Below are 22585 nucleotides of genomic sequence, written 5' to 3' on the forward strand. Positions count from 1 at the left end.
AAAGGCAGATTCGCAGCACACTGCAACATTATATAACATAAAATATTAGTCGAGAAAGACGTTTGGGTTATGCTTATCTTTTGCCAAGAGAAGTGAATTTTAGTGGACGTTAATGTTGGTTACGGAATTTTCTAGAATGATGCAGGTGGAGATGCAAGCTGTAAACCGAAGTTTCGCCCTGCCAAGTTTCTGATTATATATTATTATTTTATTAAAAAAATACTCTAATAAAAAAATTTGGAGTTAAACACACATTTTGGCCCTATAACTTTTTAAATTATAAATTTATAATCCCTAACAATTTAAAACATTTAATTTTAATTCAAAATTTTATTTTTTTTCTCCAATTTAGAAGAAAAGAGATAAAATTACTAGATTTCAATGATAAAAAAAATCTCATTGAGATCAATTCCGGTCACGAAAATGCTAGTTTCAACAGGTAAGTAATTTTGTGCTGTTATCAGAGAAGGGCAACACTGACAATAATCATATAGATGTTGTAATCAATCCAAGAATCAATTATCAATTGAACTTGAAGATGGTGGTGCGGGTTTTCTTTCTACAAGTAAACATGGATACATAGCAAGTTCTAGCACTAGTGTACACAAAATACTCCTATCACAATTCTATGCAGCATGAGAATTGCTCGGATCTGGAACTGACTGTAGATTCCATCATGTTTTTTTGACGACAGGAATATATTACATGTTTTTCAATAATATTGTCAACTCAGAAAGCAGTCAAGGCATCTTAGGCCTCTTCACTATCATCACAGTGCAGCGAGCATTATGAACGCAATAGTCACTCACGCTACCTAAAACTGCCCTGCAAGAGAAATGTGAAAACCTGTGAGCACGAACTTTCTGCAGATAACTAAGTGATTTGGACAGTATGCAACCATGCGTAAACTGCAAAGTAGCTGTAGTGGAGCTTTCTAAGAGCCTTTCAACAGTACTTACTGGATATCTAACAGGAGTCCAGTGGATCTAACTACATTAATGTACTAGATTTGAAAACAAAATAAGATACATTGGGTCATTCTGGGGGGAAACAAGAGAAGATAAATCAAATACCTTTTAATAGCTCCATAACCATGACTTCCTACAACGAGCACTGAAGCATGGTGCTTCTCTACAGCCTCGCAAAGAACATTTCTAGGATCACCTTCCACCACTTCAAAGATCACATCACTCACCTGCAGAGAAGCTGAAATGATCAGGAAAACAGCCAACGCAAAATCCACTCATTTAGTTCAATGTTCATTTGCTAGATGTCAGATGAATGACCCGGTCAATTCATCATCTGCTTTCACTAAGAGCGAAGGCAACGTGAAGAACAAATTAGCCCCCATTTCTCTCTCTCTCTTTGGGACCGGAAAGCATCATCTTACAATGCACTGGAGCTTATTTAAGCACAAGTGTTTTTCGTTAATCACGCTAAATTTCTTTCAAGATTTTAACAGTGGTTACAAGAGGAACGATCGAGGTCATAACAATAAAACACGCATTGCCCCCATTAGATTAGATGTAGTCATAGTATTTAACAAAAAAAATAACGATTGCAAATTCGTTTTTGTTTCTTTTGCAAGGACGACGCGTCTAGTATATATCAGACAGAACGTTGAATATTTATTAATTATATGAATGATTTTAAGTAATTAAGGAATCAATTGATTACAAGAGATTGTGAGTACCGATTTACTGATGCAAATTTCCTTAGCCTTTTCGATGTCTCTTGCAGCTATCTTCTTCAAGTCCGATTTCACTTGTGGCGAAACTTCAGCAATCCCTGAAAACAAAGAAGAACGACTAAAAGACGCACATGCTACACTGCTATAGAAGTGGAAAGAGAAGAGGAGAAAGCTGAGGATATGTACAGAATTAATAAAGCGGAAAACAAATAGGTACCAGGTTCAGCAAGACTGGCGACGACGGAGGTAGCGGGAGTTTGGGCATGGACAACAACGACCTTGAAAGGTGAATTGGAAGCCAGAGGGGGAGTGAAGAAGTGATCAAATGTCCACTCTAAAGCGTATGTACTGTGCTGGCTATCATCAATCCCAACAACCATTACTTGCTTCTCTTCTAAGGTTGCCATGTCTGATACTGCTATTTGTCCGTCCGTCCGTCCGTCCCTCTTCTCTGTTTATATCGAGAATTAAGTTGCAGAACTATAGTTGACTTCTCTTGGATTGGTGATTTACAGCAACCTTCAGAAAATCCCAAGTAGAGATGATTTACAATTAGTGATTTACTATGAGCATTTAATAAATGGCCTAGGAGGGACACGAGCTAGGACAAAACCATGATTGGAACGGGTGACCATCCAATCCCTGAAGCTGGATCAATCGAGGAGACGATGTCGTTTGAAGTACGTAACGACCACAGGAGATATTATCCAATAATTGAAGTTGAAAGATTCGGCGGGGAGATAGATATCAAAGATTTTTGCCATTAACGTGAGAGATTGTTTATTAATAAAACTCGAATAAGTCAAAGATTCAATCAATCTCGGTGTGTGCCTATGTATTTATTTGTCTATATAATATCAAAGATTTCAAGTTTTATTTTAAAAGTAGTTTTATATTTTAATTTCTTATAATTATCGTATTGTAACACCTGTAATTCAATTTCACGTTTATTTCTAATTTATTTTACATTCTAGTTTATGTATTAATTAATTCTTGATATTCATTATTGAATCTAACCATATATATTTTTATGTAAATAATTAGTTTAAAATGTTGTTTGCCTCTTTTAAAGAGTAATTCTAGCTTCCTTGCTATGGAGATCTTTTGTTAGAAAAACTTAACATTTATCATTGCATTTTACGTCTTTTTATTGTAATAAACCAAAATAAATTTATCATTGAAGATCTTAGTTAATAATTTAATTCTTATAGTGATGTAATACACACACACACTCTATATATATATATATATATATATATATATATATATATATATATATATATATATATAAAGGGAAGTAATGTTTAATCTCATGAATTGATCATAGTCTTTCTAAAAACACCTTGTTGTACAATCTTGTAAATATAGATGGAAATTTAATTTGAACTTGATAGATACCGACTTGACCGAATAGATAATACATATGTGTGTGTACACTATTTTATTTTTTGTTGATTCATAAATAATAGTCAAATAATAGATACGTATATAGATACCCAAAACTCAATTCATAAATTTATGAATATCTAAATTTTTTATTCAATGGGTAATGAATAGGGTATGAATATCAAGAAATTCGACTTGTAGATACTCATTGCCTCCCCTACTTGTAAGCCCATTCTCGTGTATAAACCAAAAGGAAAAAATAAACTTAAGTTCTCTGATATTAACAAATCATTTGTTTAATTAGTATCATGTTCATTGGCCATTTGGTTTACAAGTGTTATATAGAGATTGTGTTTGGTAGTGTGACAGTTGTTATGTTTCCTCTAAACCACCAAAATTAATTGTTTGGTTCCAACTAAAACACAATTTTAGAGTGTATGACCCATTAAAAACTGAGATCGAACTACAGTTTCACGTGAAGCATCTTGCTTTAGTTTTTTCTAAGGTCATGCCTCAATTATTCCTCTCTCTACCAATAAATTTTGAAAAAAAAAGAGTGAAAGAACTGTTGTGATAGGAGACAAAACAAAATACCCTCATATTCTTTCCAAGAACCCTTGTTTTCTCTATTGTATCTATTTTAAGTCCCAAGGCCATAAGATTTGTCTGCCATGTTTCTTCTTTTGTAGTGTATAGAATGAAATCTTGAGATCAGACTTCAGTTTATTCTCTACAAACCGAAAACTTTAGCAAAAAAAAAAAAGAGTGAGAAAGAACCATTGTTAAAAAACTAGATCAAATTACCCTCATCTTTTTCTAATAACACTCATATGTTTTTCATTAAATTTGCTTCTCTTTTCTCTTCTTCTCTTATGTTAGACAAACCTATCAATTACATTGTCATTTATGTCAATAGATCTTGGTAAGTAAACATTGTGAAGTAATTTTTCCTTTTTTTATTTCACTTATCTCATATGTTTAGTTATTGTTTCTCATGCTGAAATGATCATCTTCTTCTTGACAATCTCTTCACAATAAAAATCAAAGATATGTCATCTTTTTCTATCTCTTTAAAATCAACAATAAAAATTGATTACATTTTTTGGTTTTTATTATTACATTTTTTTGGTTTTTATGCATGTTTGTTAGTTACATTGCATTTATTCTTTAAACTTTTAATTTATGTGATTGCATGAACGCAAGTTGCTCCCTTATTTTCTATGGTAAAGTAAGAAGAAGAAGAACCCAAACAGTGAATAGAAACAATAGATAAGGGATTATCAGACGGGTGATCAATTTTTTTCTTCATGGATCCTTAATTCATAGTTATATTTTTAATAAATTCAATCATGTGTTGTTCTTGATTGCTTGGTTTACTTTAGGTTTTTAGGCTGGTTTACCTTAGATTCCATTCTCTAATAATGATGTTCTTTCTTTGTATTTGCTAAAGCTAGATGTAGTTATTGGTTGTTTCAATCTCAAATGCTTTTCTAGTGGTAATTTCAGATGACATTCCCCTGCTTGTTATAGGCTTATTTCATGCTCTTTGGAGGAACTATATGTTCATTACTGGTGTTTCTCCTTTTTGTGCTTAGACTGCAATACATTTGGTTGTTTTTAGCTTACTGCTTTTTTAATCTATTGTGCTAATTTATGTGAGGCTTTCCCCTATTTATTATGTTATTATGTCTTTTAATGATTTGACAATACTGAACTACATCTCCTCTATTAACAACCTTAATTATATTTAACAAAAATTGAATTCTTGTATTATGAAGTAAAAAACTAATGAAACTAGGATCAAGAATATAGGTTACTATAATACATTATTTTAATTCTTAATAATTCTTATTTACTTTGAAATTATTATGTACATCAACACAACATTCACTATTATTCCATTGTTGTATAAATAGATTTTTTTATTCATACTATTTATCTTTTTATTAGGCATTGTATTCAAAAATAGAACTATTGTCAATAGTAATCCGTACTTCACAAAGTCTAAATTATACAATACAATCAAACATTATTTACTCTTCTAGTTAATGATTAGATTACACTTACGACATTAACTGTATAATTGTATGTTTAGAAGTAGCTTATCAAACAAATCAATGAAAGGTTCTTGAAGTCAAGATAAAGCTTCTTGGACTAGAGAAATGTTACACATTTTCTATGATATTTGCATCAAAACTATTAAGAAAGGCATGATACCAAACACTTATTTTGACAAAGTTGGATGAAAATTTATGATAATTGCCTTCAAAGAGTAGACTGAGCATGCTTTCATCAAATCACAATTGTAGAAAAAATGGGATGGAATAAAAAAGTATTGGAGGATATGAAAAAATTAATATCTAAAACTAGAGTTGGTTGGATTGGTGAATTTAGAGTCTATTTATGCAACTGATGAGTGGTGGAAAACAAAAATCCAGGTCAGTTGTTAGTATCTTCATCTTTTCAATTTCATTTTTTGTGTTGAAGTATTTCATTAATACATTAAGTTTCATTAATTATATTTAATTTTTCTTACGTGGAAAATAAGAGGAGTAAGAAAGTTTAGGTATGCTATTATTGAGCCATCATTGTGTGGAAAATATGACATAATGTTTAGTAACATTATGGCTACTAAATAATTTGTTTGGGCTCCTTCTCAATGAATGTTGTTTGATGAAGATTGTGGAGATGATGGATTATCGAGCACTAATAATGATGATATAAATCTAGATAAAGAACTGGTGATTTAGAGGAAAATAATATTTCTAATTTTATTGATGATGTGAGTAACATGGTAGCTTGTTTTAATGTTGCAAATAGCTGTAACAATCATAGTAGTGGCAGGAGAAGAGAAACACAATATCTTACACCTCAAGGTGGAAAATAAAGGGTATTGAAATGGGAGCACAATTATTTTTATGTTAGGATCGATTGGTTGATAATGTTTCAATAAAAAGTGATTGCACATCCACTTTTAAAAATAAGAAAAGGGTATAGCATCAAAAGGTGATGAAAAAGGTTCACTTCATAGATGGAGTTCACATTGGTAGTGAATTACACATTTTTGCTATTGATTTTTTTGTATAAAAAGCAAAAGAAAGATATGATCGTCAATGGAAGATATTGATAAAAAGTTTCCTTACCTAAAATGAATTTTTGAATGAAGATCAAAGAGTTAGACCATGAGGTGCAGTTCTGTCTTTTTAACTTACTTATGTCATTGTATTTTTCTTAGATAATGTTAGAACTGACTTTTATTACATAATATAAGTTGTTTCTATGTACATATATTTCTCATTTGCTTGTACAATGTGTGTTCTAACTATGATATTTAAATCATGTATTTATGCAATAAGTGATTAAAATGTCTTTACTATGCTGATAACATTAGGTATTAATGTATGTTTGATATGCTTTATAAACCATATCTTAATGTTAATTTTTTATAAAAAAATTAGTTTGGATAAAACATAGTGTTGTTGTTTACTATATACTTCTAATAAGAGAGTCATGGCTGGAGTAAATCATAGTGATCGCATTGCATTGTGAATATGTTGTAATTGTTGCGTTAATTTTTCTTTGTTATAGTTAAGTCAATCTTTCATTGTGTGCACTATAATTTCAATTTCCTTAATATAGTTGTTGTAACATTAATGTAATTGTCTCATTATTGTGTGTGTATAAGAACTTGATTACCTAACATTCTAATAGTTAGAACTGTAGCCTTTCTAGTGTTATTGCATTTGAGGAGTATTCGAGAAGAACTTTAGGTGAAAATAGTAAACTTTAAAAGTTAGTTTGATAATTTCAACAACTAATATTCAACTATGTTTACTCATGCATCCATTTGTATATAAATTTGAGTTTTAAGAGTAGTTGCAATGTCACTTTCAAAATTATTGTTTCATATTCATAAGTAAACCATTTAAAAGTTGGTTTGAAGTTTGTTGTATAATATTTTCTTTTAACCTATACAAATAAGTAAGTTACACTTTTTATTTTTTTGAATTATAATTGTTATCATTGTCGTAACCTAATTTTTTATCCCTATTTTTACCAACCCTGGTTTCAAAGCCCAATTCTTATCATCTATATGGGTCTAACACTTACTCTTTCAACAACCTCAATGAAACCCTTTTTTTAGAGATAAGAGTTATTTTTATACAGCTCCTTTTCAAAAAAGGAATCAATGTCCAAATTTTAAAATTAAATATGGCTTATTCTCTATTGTTATGAATCTCAACAAAAATTCTATTTTAAAACTTAACGCCAATATCTTTAACGAGTCTTATATTTTTAGGGACTAATGTTATTTTCTAACATGTATAAAGACCGATGTCAGGTTTTTCACAAAATAATTAGAAATTATAAATAAAAAAATCTAAAAAACAATTAGGATAATGAATGGAAATCACAAAGACAAATATAGAAGAAAACACATAGTAATAGTAATATTTCATGAGAAAAAATGTTGTAAGAGTAACGTTGTTCTTTCTTTAAGCATAATCAACCCCTTACTTGGATCTCTGTAATCAATGCATATTTTAAGATCCCTAGTTTCTTTAACTTACTAGGTGGCGACTCTAATTTTCTATGATGATATACATATTTTTCCCCATGATATATATTTAGTCTCGACTGATGTTAACCAAGGTGTGACAATCACAGTTATTGAATAATGCAAGTCTACTGCATCACTTTTAATTGTTCATTGATGGTCATTTATTTGTACTACAAGTGAAAGTAACTACTAGATCCAAACACTGTATTTTAATGAATACAATGCCTATATAGTTTAAAATGTGATCAAATTTATTATTTACTTAATATTTAATGTGTAAGTTAGTTTGACAAATTTACAATTAAAACACCTTTCAAGTTTCAAATATGATATCAGTATAGATTTTATATATGGCTTGAAGGCAGCTGAGGTTTTAAGATGAGAAAAAAAACGTTCAAAGTGGCTTTCTTTAAAATGTTAGCTAGCATGCTGGATCAATCCAAAGGACTAAAGTTCACAATATCTATAAATGTTGAGATTATCTCTGATGTGCATTATGTTTTAGTCATAAAACTTATGAAAAATATTAATGAAAAAACAACATAAAAGTAAAAAATATTGAACATAAACTAACAAAAAAAAAATCCAAAATATTCAAGAACAATGTAAAATATATTGTCAGGGAAACTTAGGCAACCATAATAAATCATTCTCAACCAATGTTATTACATTTTATAAAACTAATTATGTATTACATTTATTTTCAAACAAGCCGTGATGCTTATAGAAAAGTAATATATAGTTATATATGTTACTACTATTTTTATTATTGGTTAAATATTTAGTTCTTTATCAAACCCTCTATTATCTCAATTTTTTTTAGTTATGGAGTTATTAAGAAAATATATCTCACAACTTCAGAACATAAGTAAACAATTATGTTCGATTATTATCATATTGCTAATAAAATTTTCTAATAAATCATAAATTGGTTTCTTATCAGTTATTTTGCTTTAACAAAAAATTAATCGAACAAAAATCTCTTATAATTTATTCTACTCATAAATATAATAAATTGTCTCACATTGTAGATTTGAATGCGCAATGACTTAATGCTCTATTTGATAGGGATTATGATAATATAATGAATCGTATCATTGATTTTGTTAATTATGGTAGTGGCGGCAGTAGAGATTGATGATGATGACAATACAAATGATGATAATAATGATGATTATGATGATGATGATGATGACGACGACGACAATAAAAATGATTCTGATGAGGAAGGTGAGTTGTTTTGGAGAAGAGAGTCTAATCGTTTGTATTATGCATGGTCAGAGCGCTCTCTCTCTCTCTCTCTCTATATATATATATAATGTGTTTTTCCCCTTAAACTTCCTTGAAATGGTATATATAATCCCAAAAAGAATTTTAGTTTCAGGTTGATTGTGGGTTTTAAAGCTAATTTTTTAGTTTTTAGAGACTATGAATATGTTTTACAAGGTGTTTATGATTTTTTTTAGAATGGGCTTTTCTTGGTCTAAAACAAACTAGTTTGATTTTTCAGCGACCGGAGGTTGTTGAAATCTAGGCAGTGCAAGCGATGCGTCGTTTGCCTCAAGGCGATAGGTGACGTGTCGCCTGCTATTTTTTTTAAAGCATTTCCGCTCCTTAATAAAATTAAAAAATAAGACCCATGCATGTGGGTTGCTCCAGGGCCATGTGCATAGCCTTTTTTGGAGGTCCAGGGGCTCTAGGCCTTCCTAGCCCGAGAGACTAGGCCTTTTTTTTACTTTTTTATCCATTATAATTGCATTTTTTTTCTTGCTTATTTTTTTCCAGTTTCATCACTTAATATTTGGTTAATTATTAATTGGGCAACGTAAGTTCTTTCAATTTGATTTTTTTTTTCCAATCACTTTGATATTCTGTTGGTTTTTTATTTTATAGGTGTCTATTTTAGATATAAAATTATAAAAATAAATTGTTAGACCTAATTGAGTCCATAGCCCAAATCACAGGTTTGACTGATTAACTTTAACTAAGTAGGGTTCGGGCTTGATAAATTTTTTTAGTGCATAAATAGTTCTCAATTTATTTAATTAGATATATGGATGGATTTTTTAAATTTTGTTTGGCATTTTTATGTACAAAAACACATTGTAAGAGTCTGCATATACACTTTTTTAAGAAATAGAAATATTCGACTTGCAGTGAAGTGCAAGTCAAATAGCTAGGACAATATACTAAAACATGTAGGGTTTTCTATATAGCAACCCATAGTGAAAACCCCATTTTAACATTATTTGCACAAGTGATTTGATTTTTCTTCTTTGATTTTTTTTGAATCAATGTTTTTGTTTTTTTTATCCTTTAATACTAGACTTGTCTTTAATTTAGTTATTTCACTCTCATGACACGGATTGCGAGTTTGGTTGGTTTACCTAGTTAACTCGAGTTTTTTTTTAATTAATTTTTTTTTTCAATTTCATCCTTTAATATTGAGTTGATTGAGAATTAAGCTTCATGATTTGTTTTGTTTCCTTTCTATCAGGTTATTTTAGTCTCATGTCCCGATAATAATGTTAAACGAGTTAACCTGAGTTGACTCATTACTAGATAGATGGTCCACGCTACACCATGAGCCAACCCATATTTTTTCTACCATAAGTAAAGGAAATTAAAGTGATGCAATTGTTCCCAAAGAAGCAAAAGCATCAAGACTCGGGTCATTGAATTGATTGGGTTTAATAAGCTTGTATAATTTCAATAACACAAATAAAATAATGCAACGACAATATACAAACTATCAAAAAAATTGACAACAAAAAAAGGTAAAAAAAAACAACTCAAGCTTATCCGAGTTAGCATATCAAATCCATGACCCAATCATGATATCAAGGTAACCCCGTCAAAAGCAAATTGAATAAAATAATGAACTTTAATTTTTAAACAACTCATTGTTGAATGACAGAACTAAAAAAATTAAAAAAAAAAGCAACAAAAAAAATTAAATCAATTCAGGTTAACATATTAACCTGGTGACCAAGAGAATAGAATTGGGGTGACCTCGTAGACAAGAAAGAAAAAACAAAGTTCAAAGATTAACTTACAATAAATCAAATGTTGAATGATGAGATTGGAAAAAAAATCAAATTTAAAAAAAAATCTACAAAAATTCTAAAGTTAACCCGTGATAATATTTGAAACATGTTACCTTTGTCATGAACTTGAGACTTACAACATAGTAGGCAAATCCTAAAAAATAATGAAGTAAATTTTCAACCACAAAAATGATGAGGGATGAAATTGATAAATAAAAAATGACAATCAAAAAAGGATTAAAAAATATCAATAAAAAGAAAGGAGATCAAATTTGATATAAAAATAAATCAAAATCAAATGTTAAGGGATGAAATTGAAAATAAAATTCAATTAGAAAAAAAATAAAAATAAATAAATAGCAATTAAAAAAATAAGAACAAAATTTGATATAAAAAATAAATAAAACCAAATGATAAGGGGCTAAATTAAAGAAAAAAATTAATAAAACAAAATAGAATAAAAAAATGATGATGAATTGGATATAGAAAACAAATGAAAAGACACTTTTGTGTTTTGCCAAGGAGAAAAGAGAAAAAGGGGGAGTTTTAATCCACTGCCTACATTTAAAGATCTCGATGTTACTCTTCCAAAGCCGCCATAGAAGGTGGTGTTTGGCCCTCAAAGGAGCTTGCATACATTGCTCGAAGGGCGCAAGAACTCCTAACTTGTTGGCTTATATGCTACATGCAACAACAATTTTTTTTATTTTTTTCACCTGTTAAAAGACCAGATTCCTTACTCCACTTGATATTAATGAAAGAAATAAGGATGAAAAGACTAAAAATCACATTGATGCAAGTTTTAAGTTTACTTCTAAAGGTAATTGTACTCATTTTATTGTGGGAAAAACATGGGTATCCTAAACTCATTAACATAAAGTGTGCTTGAAACTAACAAATTCTAAAGAAATTATAATATTCATTCGATAGAGATCATAGAATTTGACTCATGCATATATGTTTTACATACCATGATTTCTTAACAAATAGTGAATCTTGTTTGCAAATTCCATAATAATACATCCCTTTCCTTCATAAAAAAAAAATTAGCCAAAAATTACAACTCATATTACCTATTTATAACCAATGTTTTCTTTCTTTAGTAATCCCCGTAGCTCTTCTGCATATTCTGCTATTTGGGTTTGAATGTACATCTTTTCACCTTTGTTATTAATTTGCTCTCTACTTACTGCAAAGTCCAACCTGAAGCTGTCATGGGCTTTCTCCTTCATCTTCTTGAATTCATGTCCACCAATAGAGGCAATTTTATGAACACTATTCCAACGTTTGTTTTGTTCTAAAAGGCCTAGGAATAAAGCTAGAGTAGTGAAAAGATTTGTTTGCCTCGCCTCTTTGTAAAGCAATGAGCTATTGGTTGGGTTGTAGTTCAACTAGTTAGGTCTTAAGTTTGATCTTTAAAAGTTACCAGTTTGAATCTCACAAACCTCAGGGTCACTGGAGGCTTACATGGTCATTAACTTCAGGGCCTATAAAATTAGTCGAGGTGCATGCAAGCTGACCCGGACACTCACGTTGATAAATAAATAAAAAAGCAATAGCTATTCAATCTTTTTTAAGTGTAGATGACCATGTAATTAGCTTCGTGACTTTTTATTCTATTGAAGGCATGACTTTTCTCCTCAGGCAACGCGTGTAACATAGAAACGCTTGTTGTGCTTCCAACAACCATTTTCTTTTTTTTTCCTTTTTCTTCTTTTCTTTCTCCCAATGACAATTTTAGTCCTTATATTTCTAATCATTTGTCAAACAAAAAATCCAAACTAATTCTTGCAAATTAAGTGTCAACCCAACACCGGGATGTTAATCTAGCATAGTAAAAACCCAATAATAAGTTAGTGTTAGTTTTAGCAAAATATAAAGCCAACTCTAAAAAACAATTATGAAAGGACTTAAGTGAAAAGAAAAAATGTATGGCTATATAAAAGAAAAACAACAATAAATCTTTTTCTTCATGGATTATGTCCTTTAATATATTAAGGTTCTTTAAAGGTAATATATATATATATATATATATATATATATATATTACCTTTAAAGAACCTTAAGGTTTATGCCATTAACCTTCTCAGTTAAGATTTTAACTTGACCTTTAATGAAATGGTTACAAAAGTTTATTTAGAAAAAAAAAAACTCAATTAAGATTTTCATTGATTCCAAGAATGTTGTTGATTCGGTTATTGTTACCACTAGGAAAGTAGCAAAGAAGCTGGATTTTACAGGTCAGAAAAGTTTTAGTTTTTTTTAAAAAAACAAAAACTCGAGTTTTGAACGAATTTTATCTCGGGTTGACTAGTTCACGGGTCGATCTAGGTTTTTTACTGGGTCAGTACTTGGCCCCATTTTTTTTCAATCCAAACCTGTTCAGGCCTCGAGTTGACCAAGTACCAAGTCGGTTTTCCAGGTCAGTATGGGTTCTATAATAGTGACACAAGAGCAACCACCACTAATACACGCAAGGAATCATTAACCCTGAGCGGTGTAGCTCAACTGGTCAGGTCATAGGTTTGCTCTCTAGAGGTTACCAATTCGAGTTCCATAAACCTCAGGGTCACTGAAGGCTTACATGGTTGTTAACTTCTCAACTCGTGAGATTAGTCGGGGTGCGTATAAGTTGGCCCGAACACCACGTTAATTAAAAAAAAAATCAATAGTCATGCAATTATTTTCATGTGTAGATGACCACGTAATTAGTTTCATAACTTTTTTTTTCTCTCTTAACAATTTGACTTTTCTTTTAAGACAACACGTGTAATCTATACATGCTCATTGTGTCTCCAACAACCATTTTTTCTTTTCTGTCTTTCTTCTCTTATTTGTTACAATGTCAACTTCAATCCCTATATTTATAATAATTTATCAAACAAAAAATCCAAACTAATTCTTGCAATTCGAACATCAACCTCATATCGGAATGTTAACTCGACATAACAAAAACCCAATAATAAGTTAATTAAAGCAAACTATAAAGCCAATTCTAAAAAACAATCATGAAAGGATTTGAATGTAAAGAAAAAATTTATGGCTATGAAAAAAACAAAAAAAAAAAAAAAAAACCAAACAATCAATCCCTTGTAGAAGAAATAGTAAGATTTATTTTTTATTGGGTCAATTTCTTATTCTATTTTGTTATTAATTATTCTAGTTTAACACACTCATGGCCGCATATTCTAGTTTTCACTTTTCTTTAACAGTTTGAAATTAATGCTAAAATACAAAAATAGGTCACGTTATCAATTCTTCCAACTACTCGAGCCTTGAAGAGACTTCTTGGATTCTGTACAAACAGCCTCTTGAAGCAAATCAAGAGAGCAAAACATAATAGTGGTACAGCCTCTTGAAGCAAATCAAGAGACAAGAACATAATGCCAATATTGACTGAGATTATAGAACTTTTTCACTGTTTATTCTCTCATTTTGGATTAGAATAATAAAATTTTCAAAAAAATATTAAATTGATTCTTGAATTTTTATTTTATATATATATATATATTTTTCACACTTCAGCACTTTTAAACCCAAATCACCACTCAATTACATATCTTTTCGAAAGAAAAAGTTGAATTGAAAGACAAAGGACTAAAGTGCAAAGGACAAATAAAATAGATAGTGTCATAAAATTTCATTTGAAAAGTTTATTTTAATCCTTTATCTTTTTTAACTATTAGGTAACCGGTCCCTTTAGTTTTCTGAAATTCAATTCTATTATTTCTCTCATTTTTCAATCTTTTATTTTTAGATGAGAGAGAGACTCGCAAGGTACCGTCGTAAAAAGAGAAATTTATTGTTGTCAATAATTCTAATAGCAAAAATAATTAATTTTTGTGTCAATGAATTCTATTTTATCAGGCAAGATTGATCTAGGTGTTTTTTTTTTTTTTTTGCCTTTTCCTTGCCCAGGTTGGTAGATTTGACCATGGGAATAATTTTAGCTTCTACTTGATTTTGATTTTTCGAGTTGTTTTTTTAGGTTTTTATGACCATGAATAGGTTTATCAAGATATTTTAAGTATTTTATAGGTGTTTGGGTAAAAAATATGTTGAATATTGGTTTTTCATCGAGAAAAATTAACCCATAATTGTCTGACAAGCCCTAGTTGCTAGAATCTACAAAAAGCAAAAGGTGTGTCCTTTGTTGTCTTTTTTAAATAAAAAACAAAAACGATAGATCATTTGTCCTTTTAAGAAGAAAATAAGACAGATCCAGGCACGCACGTGAATTGAGCTAGAAGGCCCAAGTGTCTCGATTGCTTTTTTTAATGCCTAGACCCACACAATTAGGCTCTTTTTGGTTTTTTTTTTTTTTGAGTTATATTGAACAAATCAATAAACCCAATTGAGTCTATTATCTGGCTAACAAGCTTAACAAGTTAATCCACAATATCTAGGTTATTATTTGTTTTTCTTTTTTTTTTGGTTTAATGATTTGTTTGTCCCTCAATTTTAAAAAACATAATACAATTTCACCTTTTTTTTAAGATCTGTTTTTTAATTAAATTCAAACATAAAATAATATAATTTCATCATTTATCATCAATAAATTACTTTTATTATCTTAATCTCATGTTTCTATCACAGTTTTTTTAGTTTTAAAAAAATGTTGTTTCATATAGGAAAAAAAACAATATCATACATTTTATTATTGTATAATTAAATAAAAAATAATCTATAAAAAATAATGAATAAAAATTTTATTAAATCTAATAACATGGATGACTTTCATCGTGAGTTAACTCAAGTTTATTTTTTTTTAATCAAAAGTTGCTTTTTATCAATTTCTTCCTCAACATTAAGTTAATTTGGAATTAAACTTTTCAATTGGTTTTTTTTTTCAAAATTATCTCTGCAAGTTTCGCTGATCAACATAGATTAATCCAAGTGAATCAAATGTTTTTTCATCTTAAATTAGATCAAGATATCATTCAATTCATGATGAACATCTATTTTTAAAAAAAATACACGTTACCAATCCTTGGATTTCTTTTTGTGCTAATTTTTTTTTTATTACAACCTGCAACATAGCACGGACCAATCAGCTAATAACTTATTCAACATGCACACAAGAAATTTTGTCATTGCCCCATAAGTATGGGGTCTATTCAAGGTTATCAAAAATATATTTTTAACACGACACGAAAAATACAATATAAATTCGGATTGTTAAAACGGATTATAAAATCATAAAATTACAAGAATTTTCATACATAATTCAAGCACCTAAAATTACATGATTCAAATAAAAATTCATACATCATTTCAGTAACTTAAAAATACAATACAATTATTCATGTTTATAAATTTTCATTAACTAACAATTACCTAATTTAAAAAATAATCTGCAAGCAAAACCCATGAATGAATGCAAATGAAATCAATTTCATTCATTCAATATAACAATTTTAGCAGGAATCAGTAATCTTGAGCAAACATAATTTTTTCAAAAACAAAAATATAAATTCCCTTCCTATCAAATTCATGTTGCAAAAGGCACTAGGAATGTATACCAACTTTCCACCCTTTAAATCTAATTCCTACGTAAACTACCATTAATGCTACCCAAGGCAATGGTACTACCCATTATATACACATCTCAACAAAACAAGAAAAAACGAGTAAAAGTTTCAATCTCCATGGTACTGAAAAAGATTCAAACCTTATTAGCATACCAACCTTCCTCCTTCCTCCTTTCCCTGAGTATATTGTTGCTGCTGGTGGCGGCTATGGATCATCAGGTCATCATGGAAGAGATAACAGCTTGTGGATCAATCTAATTTTGGGTTGTTTTATATAGGTGGTTGTTGGAATGACAGAGAGAGAGAGATTCTAGGGTATGACTTACGATGCAGAGGGCTTGCGGGTGAGTTTGGTGAGAATTTTATATTTCAACTGAAAATGTAAAAGCAAAAACAAAACGATTTTACCGACTATTTAGCATTATAATTGACTCGTAAAATCATATCAACTCAAGATTTTATCATATATGCCTTAAAATCTTGTCCTTGGATGAAAAGAAACGCCACTTTCTTTTTACAGTCCATGGCCGTCACAAAAATCAAACATGAGAACCCTCAAGCCTCATTCTTTTTGTGAACTTAAAATGGCAAAATGAACACATTCTTCCACGCGACTTGAGACACTTCTAATGTTTGGCTCCGCATCCATTCAACACACACACACACACAAGCAACTGTATCTCTATTTCAATAACTTACAAAGGGGAGACAAAATGCACAACACGATCCAATTAGCTATAATTGAAGCATTTGCAAATTTGAGATTTGACCAAACCTCAAATTTTCTTGTTGCGTTCTGTCATCATGAAGTACAAGAACTTTTAGCGTTCCAGATTCTCTTAACCAGGAAGCAACAACAGATCCTGTTGATATAAGTCGACCTAAGTTGCATTTGGCTGACCTAAAGGGTGCACCCATGCCCATGAGAAGGGCCTCAACAGCTCGCCTTAGCGTACTGTCACCAACTACTTTGCTGTGTTTGCCCCATCCAGTCAAAATGCTGAAACAACTATCGGTTCAGAACTCTCTCTTGAAATGGTTGAATAAAAGAGATGGTATTGGTTAAGAAATACAACTACATACAATGGCATACCTCAGTAATTTTGGCACCTCATGACCCTCAAACACAATAGCACGTACATTCAGCAACCATGCATGCACCATTGCCCGAGCAGCCCCAGAAGACATAAGATGCAAATCTAAGCAAGACTCAGACCACACATTCTCCCACACTTGGCGGCGTTTCCCTTCAAGCACAACCAGTTGTGCACCCCTTTTCTGAGAAAAGAAATAGTGTTGTGCATTCAGAACTAATCCAGTTATATAAATGTGTAACCACAAAATATAGACTTTTAATCAGTAATAGGTCTATGGCTCAAACTGACCTGACCGAAGTGCCATAACATGTCAGTCAAGGCATTGTAAAAGGCAGATGCTGTTGAAGAGTCCATCAATTTTACTTCATCAAAGAGGGATTGTGCTTGCTCCCAAACATTTTCTCTATAACCCATAAGAAGTCCATGGGCCACGCCATAAACCTGGTTATCAAATAACCGGAGCTCCTCCAATAACATTGAAGCCTCTTCAAAGGAATTGCAACGACTGTATCAAGAGAATATAAAAATGAGTTTAAACCATGTTTTATTTGAAGCTGAATCTCCTTTATATATACATGCAAACATGCATGCATGGACGAACATGTACGTATAAGATCAAACATGGACAAACATGTTTTCTCACCCTGAAATCAAACAATAAACTGAACTAATACATCACACTAGCACATAAGAAGGACAAGGAATTTTATCAAAAGTCCAAAACAGAAAACTTGCAATTCTGCTCATCTGCTTGATCTATTTTTGCTGAAGATGAACGACTACTGAGGTATGAATGAACAAAGAGCAAAATAAATTGCACACATGTTCCACAATCCCGGGGGCCTTGTGAGATTTTTCACAATCATGTATGATTATGCAGTTTTCAATTATCTCGTCAACAACACCCTACCTTTTCAGCTATGGTAGAATGAGCAGTATATACAATTATCCTTTGTCTAATGATAAATTTCAACATCTTTTAAGTATCCTCATTCATGTGTGGCTATCCCAAAGAGACAGGTTCAAAACATGCTGTGTTCACATTAATTAAAAAAATCCCTTAAAGGACAACATCCTCGATTATGTTAAACAAATAAAAAGGAAATAACAGCACAACAAAAATTTACCTGCAAGCATTCAAAATGGCTGAAAATGTGACCACATTTGGCTTGATTTCTAGCTCGTGCATCTTGTGAAAGACTCCCAAAATGCACATCATTTCCTGCCCGCCACTGTTCTTTGCTTGACCTGCCTTTTCAGCAGCAAGCTGCCCAAAAATCTTTATGATCCGGTTGTCCTCCCTGTCAGCCACCAGACTTTTAGTGGCCTTCTCAACAGCACTTGAAGATAGAGAATCAATTTGCAACTCACTGGTCTGACCAGCATCATCAACCACAGATTCTGTGGTTGCTGGCCGGCCAAATGCATCTATAATGGAATTGTAAGTGACCACATTAGGCCTAATTCCCTCCTTGGTCATCTCATCAAGCAAAGACACAGCAGACTCCACCAACCCATTCTTGCACAAGGCATCTATCAATGCACTATAAAGAACAACATCAGCCTTCAACCCAGCCTTCTTAAACTCCCTAAAAACATCCATTGCTTCCCTATACAAACCACCTTTTGAATACACATCAATCAAAGTTGAGTAAGTTAATAGATTGGGTGATACATGCCTGGCTTTCATCTCTTCAAACACTTTTCTAACCACGTCATACTTGTATTGTTTCCCATACCCACCCAAAAGCGCATTATAAGTCACAACATCTTTCCTAATCCCAGAATTTTCCATCTCCCTGCAAACATCCATAGCTTCCTCAAACCTACCAAGCTTAGCATAAATAGAAAGCAAGGTGTTATAAGAAACTCTATCCAAACTTATACCCAGAAACTTCATTTCGTTAAACAAATTGCGCGCATCATCTAATCTACCAGCCTTAGCATATCCATCAATCATGGTACTATAAGTCACGACATTAGGCAATATATTTTTGGCGGGCATCTCAGACATGATCTCAAAAGCCATGTCAAGTTGCCCACCTTTACAAACAGCATCCAGAACCGTATTATAAGTAAAAATATCTTGATCAATCCCTCTATTCACCATCTCACAAGATAAGCTCCTCGCCGCTTCCCACAACCCTCCTTTACTACACACAGCAAGAAGCGAGTTGAACGTAATTCGATCTGGCTGCATTCCATTTCTCAACATCTCGTCGAAAATCTCCAATACTCGCTTAAACTCCACACCCCCTTTCCCACACGCATCAATAACAGCATTATAAGTAACCAAATTGGGCTTCAATCCGTAATCTTTCATCGAATAAAAAATCTTGATAGCCTCATTACAATAACCGCTTCTACCATAAGCACTAATTATAGCAGAGAAAGCATAAACAGTATTACCATAGCCTTCAGTAAGAGCAACCTCAAAAACGGTCTTAGCCATCTCTACTTTACCTAACCTACCAAGAGTACTAATCATGGCACTCGCCAACTTACCTTGTTCATTCTTCTTCCTCTCCCTTTTCACTGCAAATTCAAAGCAACAAATGGCTTTTTTACAGTCTCCACGATTACCAAGCTCCCGAAGCAAGAAAACATAATCATCCGACCCAGAAAGACGAGACTCGAAATTAAGCAGCACATTCTCAAGGGCCCTCTCGTCTTTCCCATACTCAATTACGTTCTGGAGAGCTTCTTGGGCGACTGAGGTGTGGCGAGTGCCCATGGTTGTTCTGGGGCGCCCGAAGTGGAGCTTAGAAACGAAGCGGGTGGAGCGGCGACCTGGGAAATCGGAGACAAGTTCGGATTTGGGGGGTTGAAAGGAAGGGAAGGTGGGGTGGATTTGGGGGTGTTGAGTGGTGGTGGTGGTGGTGGCGGCGGCGGGTTTTGGTGCATTGCGAGAAGAGGGAGGAAGAGGGGGTTTGGCAAGAGAGACTCTTTGATTAGAAGTCCATCTTTGGTGGGGGTTTTGGTTGTGGGTTTGACGGTGGTTTTTTAACTGGTTGTGTGGATAGGGGTGGTTTTGATAACGCTTAGTCGTTGCTGTGATTGAACAGTGCGGTGGCGTTGACGCCATTCAATTCGGTTAGATATAGATACCGGCTGGGTAGTAGGAAGAGGTATGTATATATTACGTGGTGGTTGGAAAGGGAGACCGGGTGGGTGTGGGTGGTTGAGGCTAGATGGGAGGAGGGGCAGGAGCAGGAGCAGGAGAGGGAGGAGGTGAAGCGGCGGTCATGGTTGTGGTTGTGGAGAAGATTTTAGAGGGAGAAAGTGAAGCGTTTTATGGGTAAAGTTTAGAGATAAGAGGGGAGGGAGAGAGAGAGAGAGAGAGAGATTACAGCTCGTCCACTCCACTGTTATTCAGCTGAGACTTCACAGGTTTTCGGGGTCGCCATTGGAATCTTCACAGGGTTTTTTTGTTTTGTAATAAGTACGGATTCCGTCGTAATTTTCTTGGCGTTTTTTTCTTTTTGACTTCTACCCAAATTGGTGAGGATTAGGTGGGATGTTGTCTAAATTGCCGGAGATCTGAACTTAAAGGCTCCACCGCTAAATCTGTGGGACCCGGGAGGAGGAGGTGGTGGGGTGAACTGAAATAAACGGTGGAGATTGAATTGTTGGTGTTTTTTTTGTCACTCAACAAATAACTGAAGGGCTGACCAACCCAAACAGGAAGCTGTGCTGGACGTCACCTCCTTTCGTAGATTGATTTACGAAAGTAGCCTTGTCATACTTTGGAAGTTACTACTGCTACTATTCTTTAGATAAAGAAAACCTTTTGAATTGGATTGGACTGCAATGGATGTCAACTCAACCTGGCAATGGTACCGTGGGGCGTGGGGGCTGGGGATTAAAATTAAAAATTTTAAAAATAAATAAATAAATAAACCAAGGGGCGTGGGAAAACATTGTTTGGTTAATATTTAGAAAAATGAAAAACATAAAAATAACGTGGGGATGAAGTTGAAACTGTAGAAAACTTGGGGCAAAGGTGTAATAAGAGAGAAATTGACCATATAAAAATACGTGCATGGCTTCTCAAAGAAGTCATTGCTTAAGAAAGAGGTGGATTTTGTGTTGATTTTTACTTGATTTTGTATAGTCATGTTTTTAGACGTGGGAAAAGGATTGATGACATAATTGAAAAGAAAACCTACCCCCTCCACGGATGGATAATTCAGAGGCAAAAGTGTGGAGTTGTTTGATTGAATTATGATGATTTTATAAATAGAGTTGTGTTGGTTAGAACAAATGTGTTGGTAAATTTGTATGTGATTGCTTGAGTTAATAAAAAAAAATTATAAAAGATGGTGAGAACATATTATTTTAGAGAGTAGACAAAAAAAAATGGAAATCCATGGGAGGAGAGTATTCATTTTAATGTACGTGTTTGACTTGGTTTAAAAATACGGTATAAACTGTGTTTTTTTAAATTTTAAAAAAAATTTAAAATTAAAAAAAATATATGTTTTCAGATCGTTTTGATATGCTGATGTCAAAAATAATTTTTAAAAAATAAAAAAAATTATTTTGATATAATTATAAATGAAAATACTTTAAACCGCAACCACTACCACAATTTTAAACAATTTATTAGTTTCATTGTGTTGAAGTAAGATGGAATCAATTTCTAACTGTTTGATAATGATTTGTTGCAAATTCAAGTTTATAATAATTTGTTTTTGTTTGTTTCAGTTTAATTTAATTTAATTTTTGAAATTTAAAATAAAAAATAAACTGAATTAATTTGAAAAACATTATAACCAATATTATCTAAAAAAACCAAATAACCTTTCTATTTAGATAATTTCAGAATAAATTTTTATGAATATTTCAAATAATTTGATTAATTTACTCCCCTCTTCAAGCTTTAAAGTATCCCCTCCCCATTGTCAATAGCGTGGAGGATGGCTCTCATCTCAGCGATGTCAGTTTCTTTCACGATAAGCGACAAGCCTGTCGTCTTCAGCTTATTTACGAAGAAACGACAACAGGCAGGCTTTTGACTTTAAAAATCTTAAAAGACGTCAGAAATGGCACCTTCACTAAAAAAAAAAAAAAATTAAAAGAAGAAAAAAACAAGAAAAATTATAGTATAACTCAGCCAAATTGCGTACTCTATGTCACCCTATTAAAAGAAAGCATGTGTGTTTTTGTATTCTACGAAATACTTTTTTAAAAAATTATTTTTTTATTTTTTTTTAAATATTAAAAATAAATTTTAAAAAATACACAATATTATTTAAAATATTTTTAAATAA

General features: G+C 32.0%; 2 protein-coding genes across 2 annotated transcripts; both read right to left on the reverse strand.

The window, feature by feature from the left end:
• Positions 1-491: 491 nt before the first annotated feature.
• Positions 492-2346, reverse strand: LOC133691801 (universal stress protein PHOS34-like). The gene is made up of 4 exons (XM_062112395.1): positions 1908-2346; positions 1694-1788; positions 1074-1195; positions 492-825 (listed from the first exon to the last, which is right to left on the reverse strand). The coding sequence occupies exons 1-4, from the start codon at positions 2095-2097 to the stop codon at positions 741-743; spliced, it is 492 nt and encodes a 163-aa protein (XP_061968379.1). The 5' UTR covers positions 2098-2346; the 3' UTR covers positions 492-740.
• A 14309-nt stretch (positions 2347-16655) lies between these two features.
• On the reverse strand, positions 16656-20821 carry LOC133691958 (pentatricopeptide repeat-containing protein GUN1, chloroplastic-like). Its single transcript, XM_062112585.1, has 4 exons — positions 18440-20821; positions 17601-17817; positions 17309-17493; positions 16656-17215 (listed from the first exon to the last, which is right to left on the reverse strand). The coding sequence occupies exons 1-4, from the start codon at positions 20395-20397 to the stop codon at positions 16951-16953; spliced, it is 2625 nt and encodes an 874-aa protein (XP_061968569.1). The 5' UTR covers positions 20398-20821; the 3' UTR covers positions 16656-16950.
• Between the last annotated feature and the right edge of the window lie 1764 nt (positions 20822-22585).

This window comes from Populus nigra, chromosome 4 (assembly GCF_951802175.1).
Source record: "Populus nigra chromosome 4, ddPopNigr1.1, whole genome shotgun sequence".
Classification (NCBI taxonomy): domain Eukaryota; kingdom Viridiplantae; phylum Streptophyta; class Magnoliopsida; order Malpighiales; family Salicaceae; genus Populus; species Populus nigra.

What these genes read in the sequence shown, in the direction of transcription:
- LOC133691958 (XM_062112585.1), bottom strand. Translation starts at nt 20,397, where the DNA reads ATGGCGTCAACGCCACCGCACTGTTCAATCACAGCAACGACTAAGCGT. An exon ending in GCCATTTTGAATGCTTGCAG is followed by an intron (nt 17,818 to 18,439) that starts GTAAATTTTTGT and finishes CTCTTGATACAG; the next exon opens with TCGTTGCAATTCCTTTGAAG. An exon ending in GAGGTGCCAAAATTACTGAG is followed by an intron (nt 17,216 to 17,308) that starts GTATGCCATTGT and finishes TAGTTGTTTCAG; the next exon opens with CATTTTGACTGGATGGGGCA.
- LOC133691801 (XM_062112395.1), bottom strand. Translation starts at nt 2,097, where the DNA reads ATGGCAACCTTAGAAGAGAAGCAAGTAATGGTTGTTGGGATTGATGAT. An exon ending in CGCCAGTCTTGCTGAACCTG is followed by an intron (nt 1,789 to 1,907) that starts GTACCTATTTGT and finishes CTTTGTTTTCAG; the next exon opens with GGATTGCTGAAGTTTCGCCA. An exon ending in AAATTTGCATCAGTAAATCG is followed by an intron (nt 1,196 to 1,693) that starts GTACTCACAATC and finishes GCTTCTCTGCAG; the next exon opens with GTGAGTGATGTGATCTTTGA.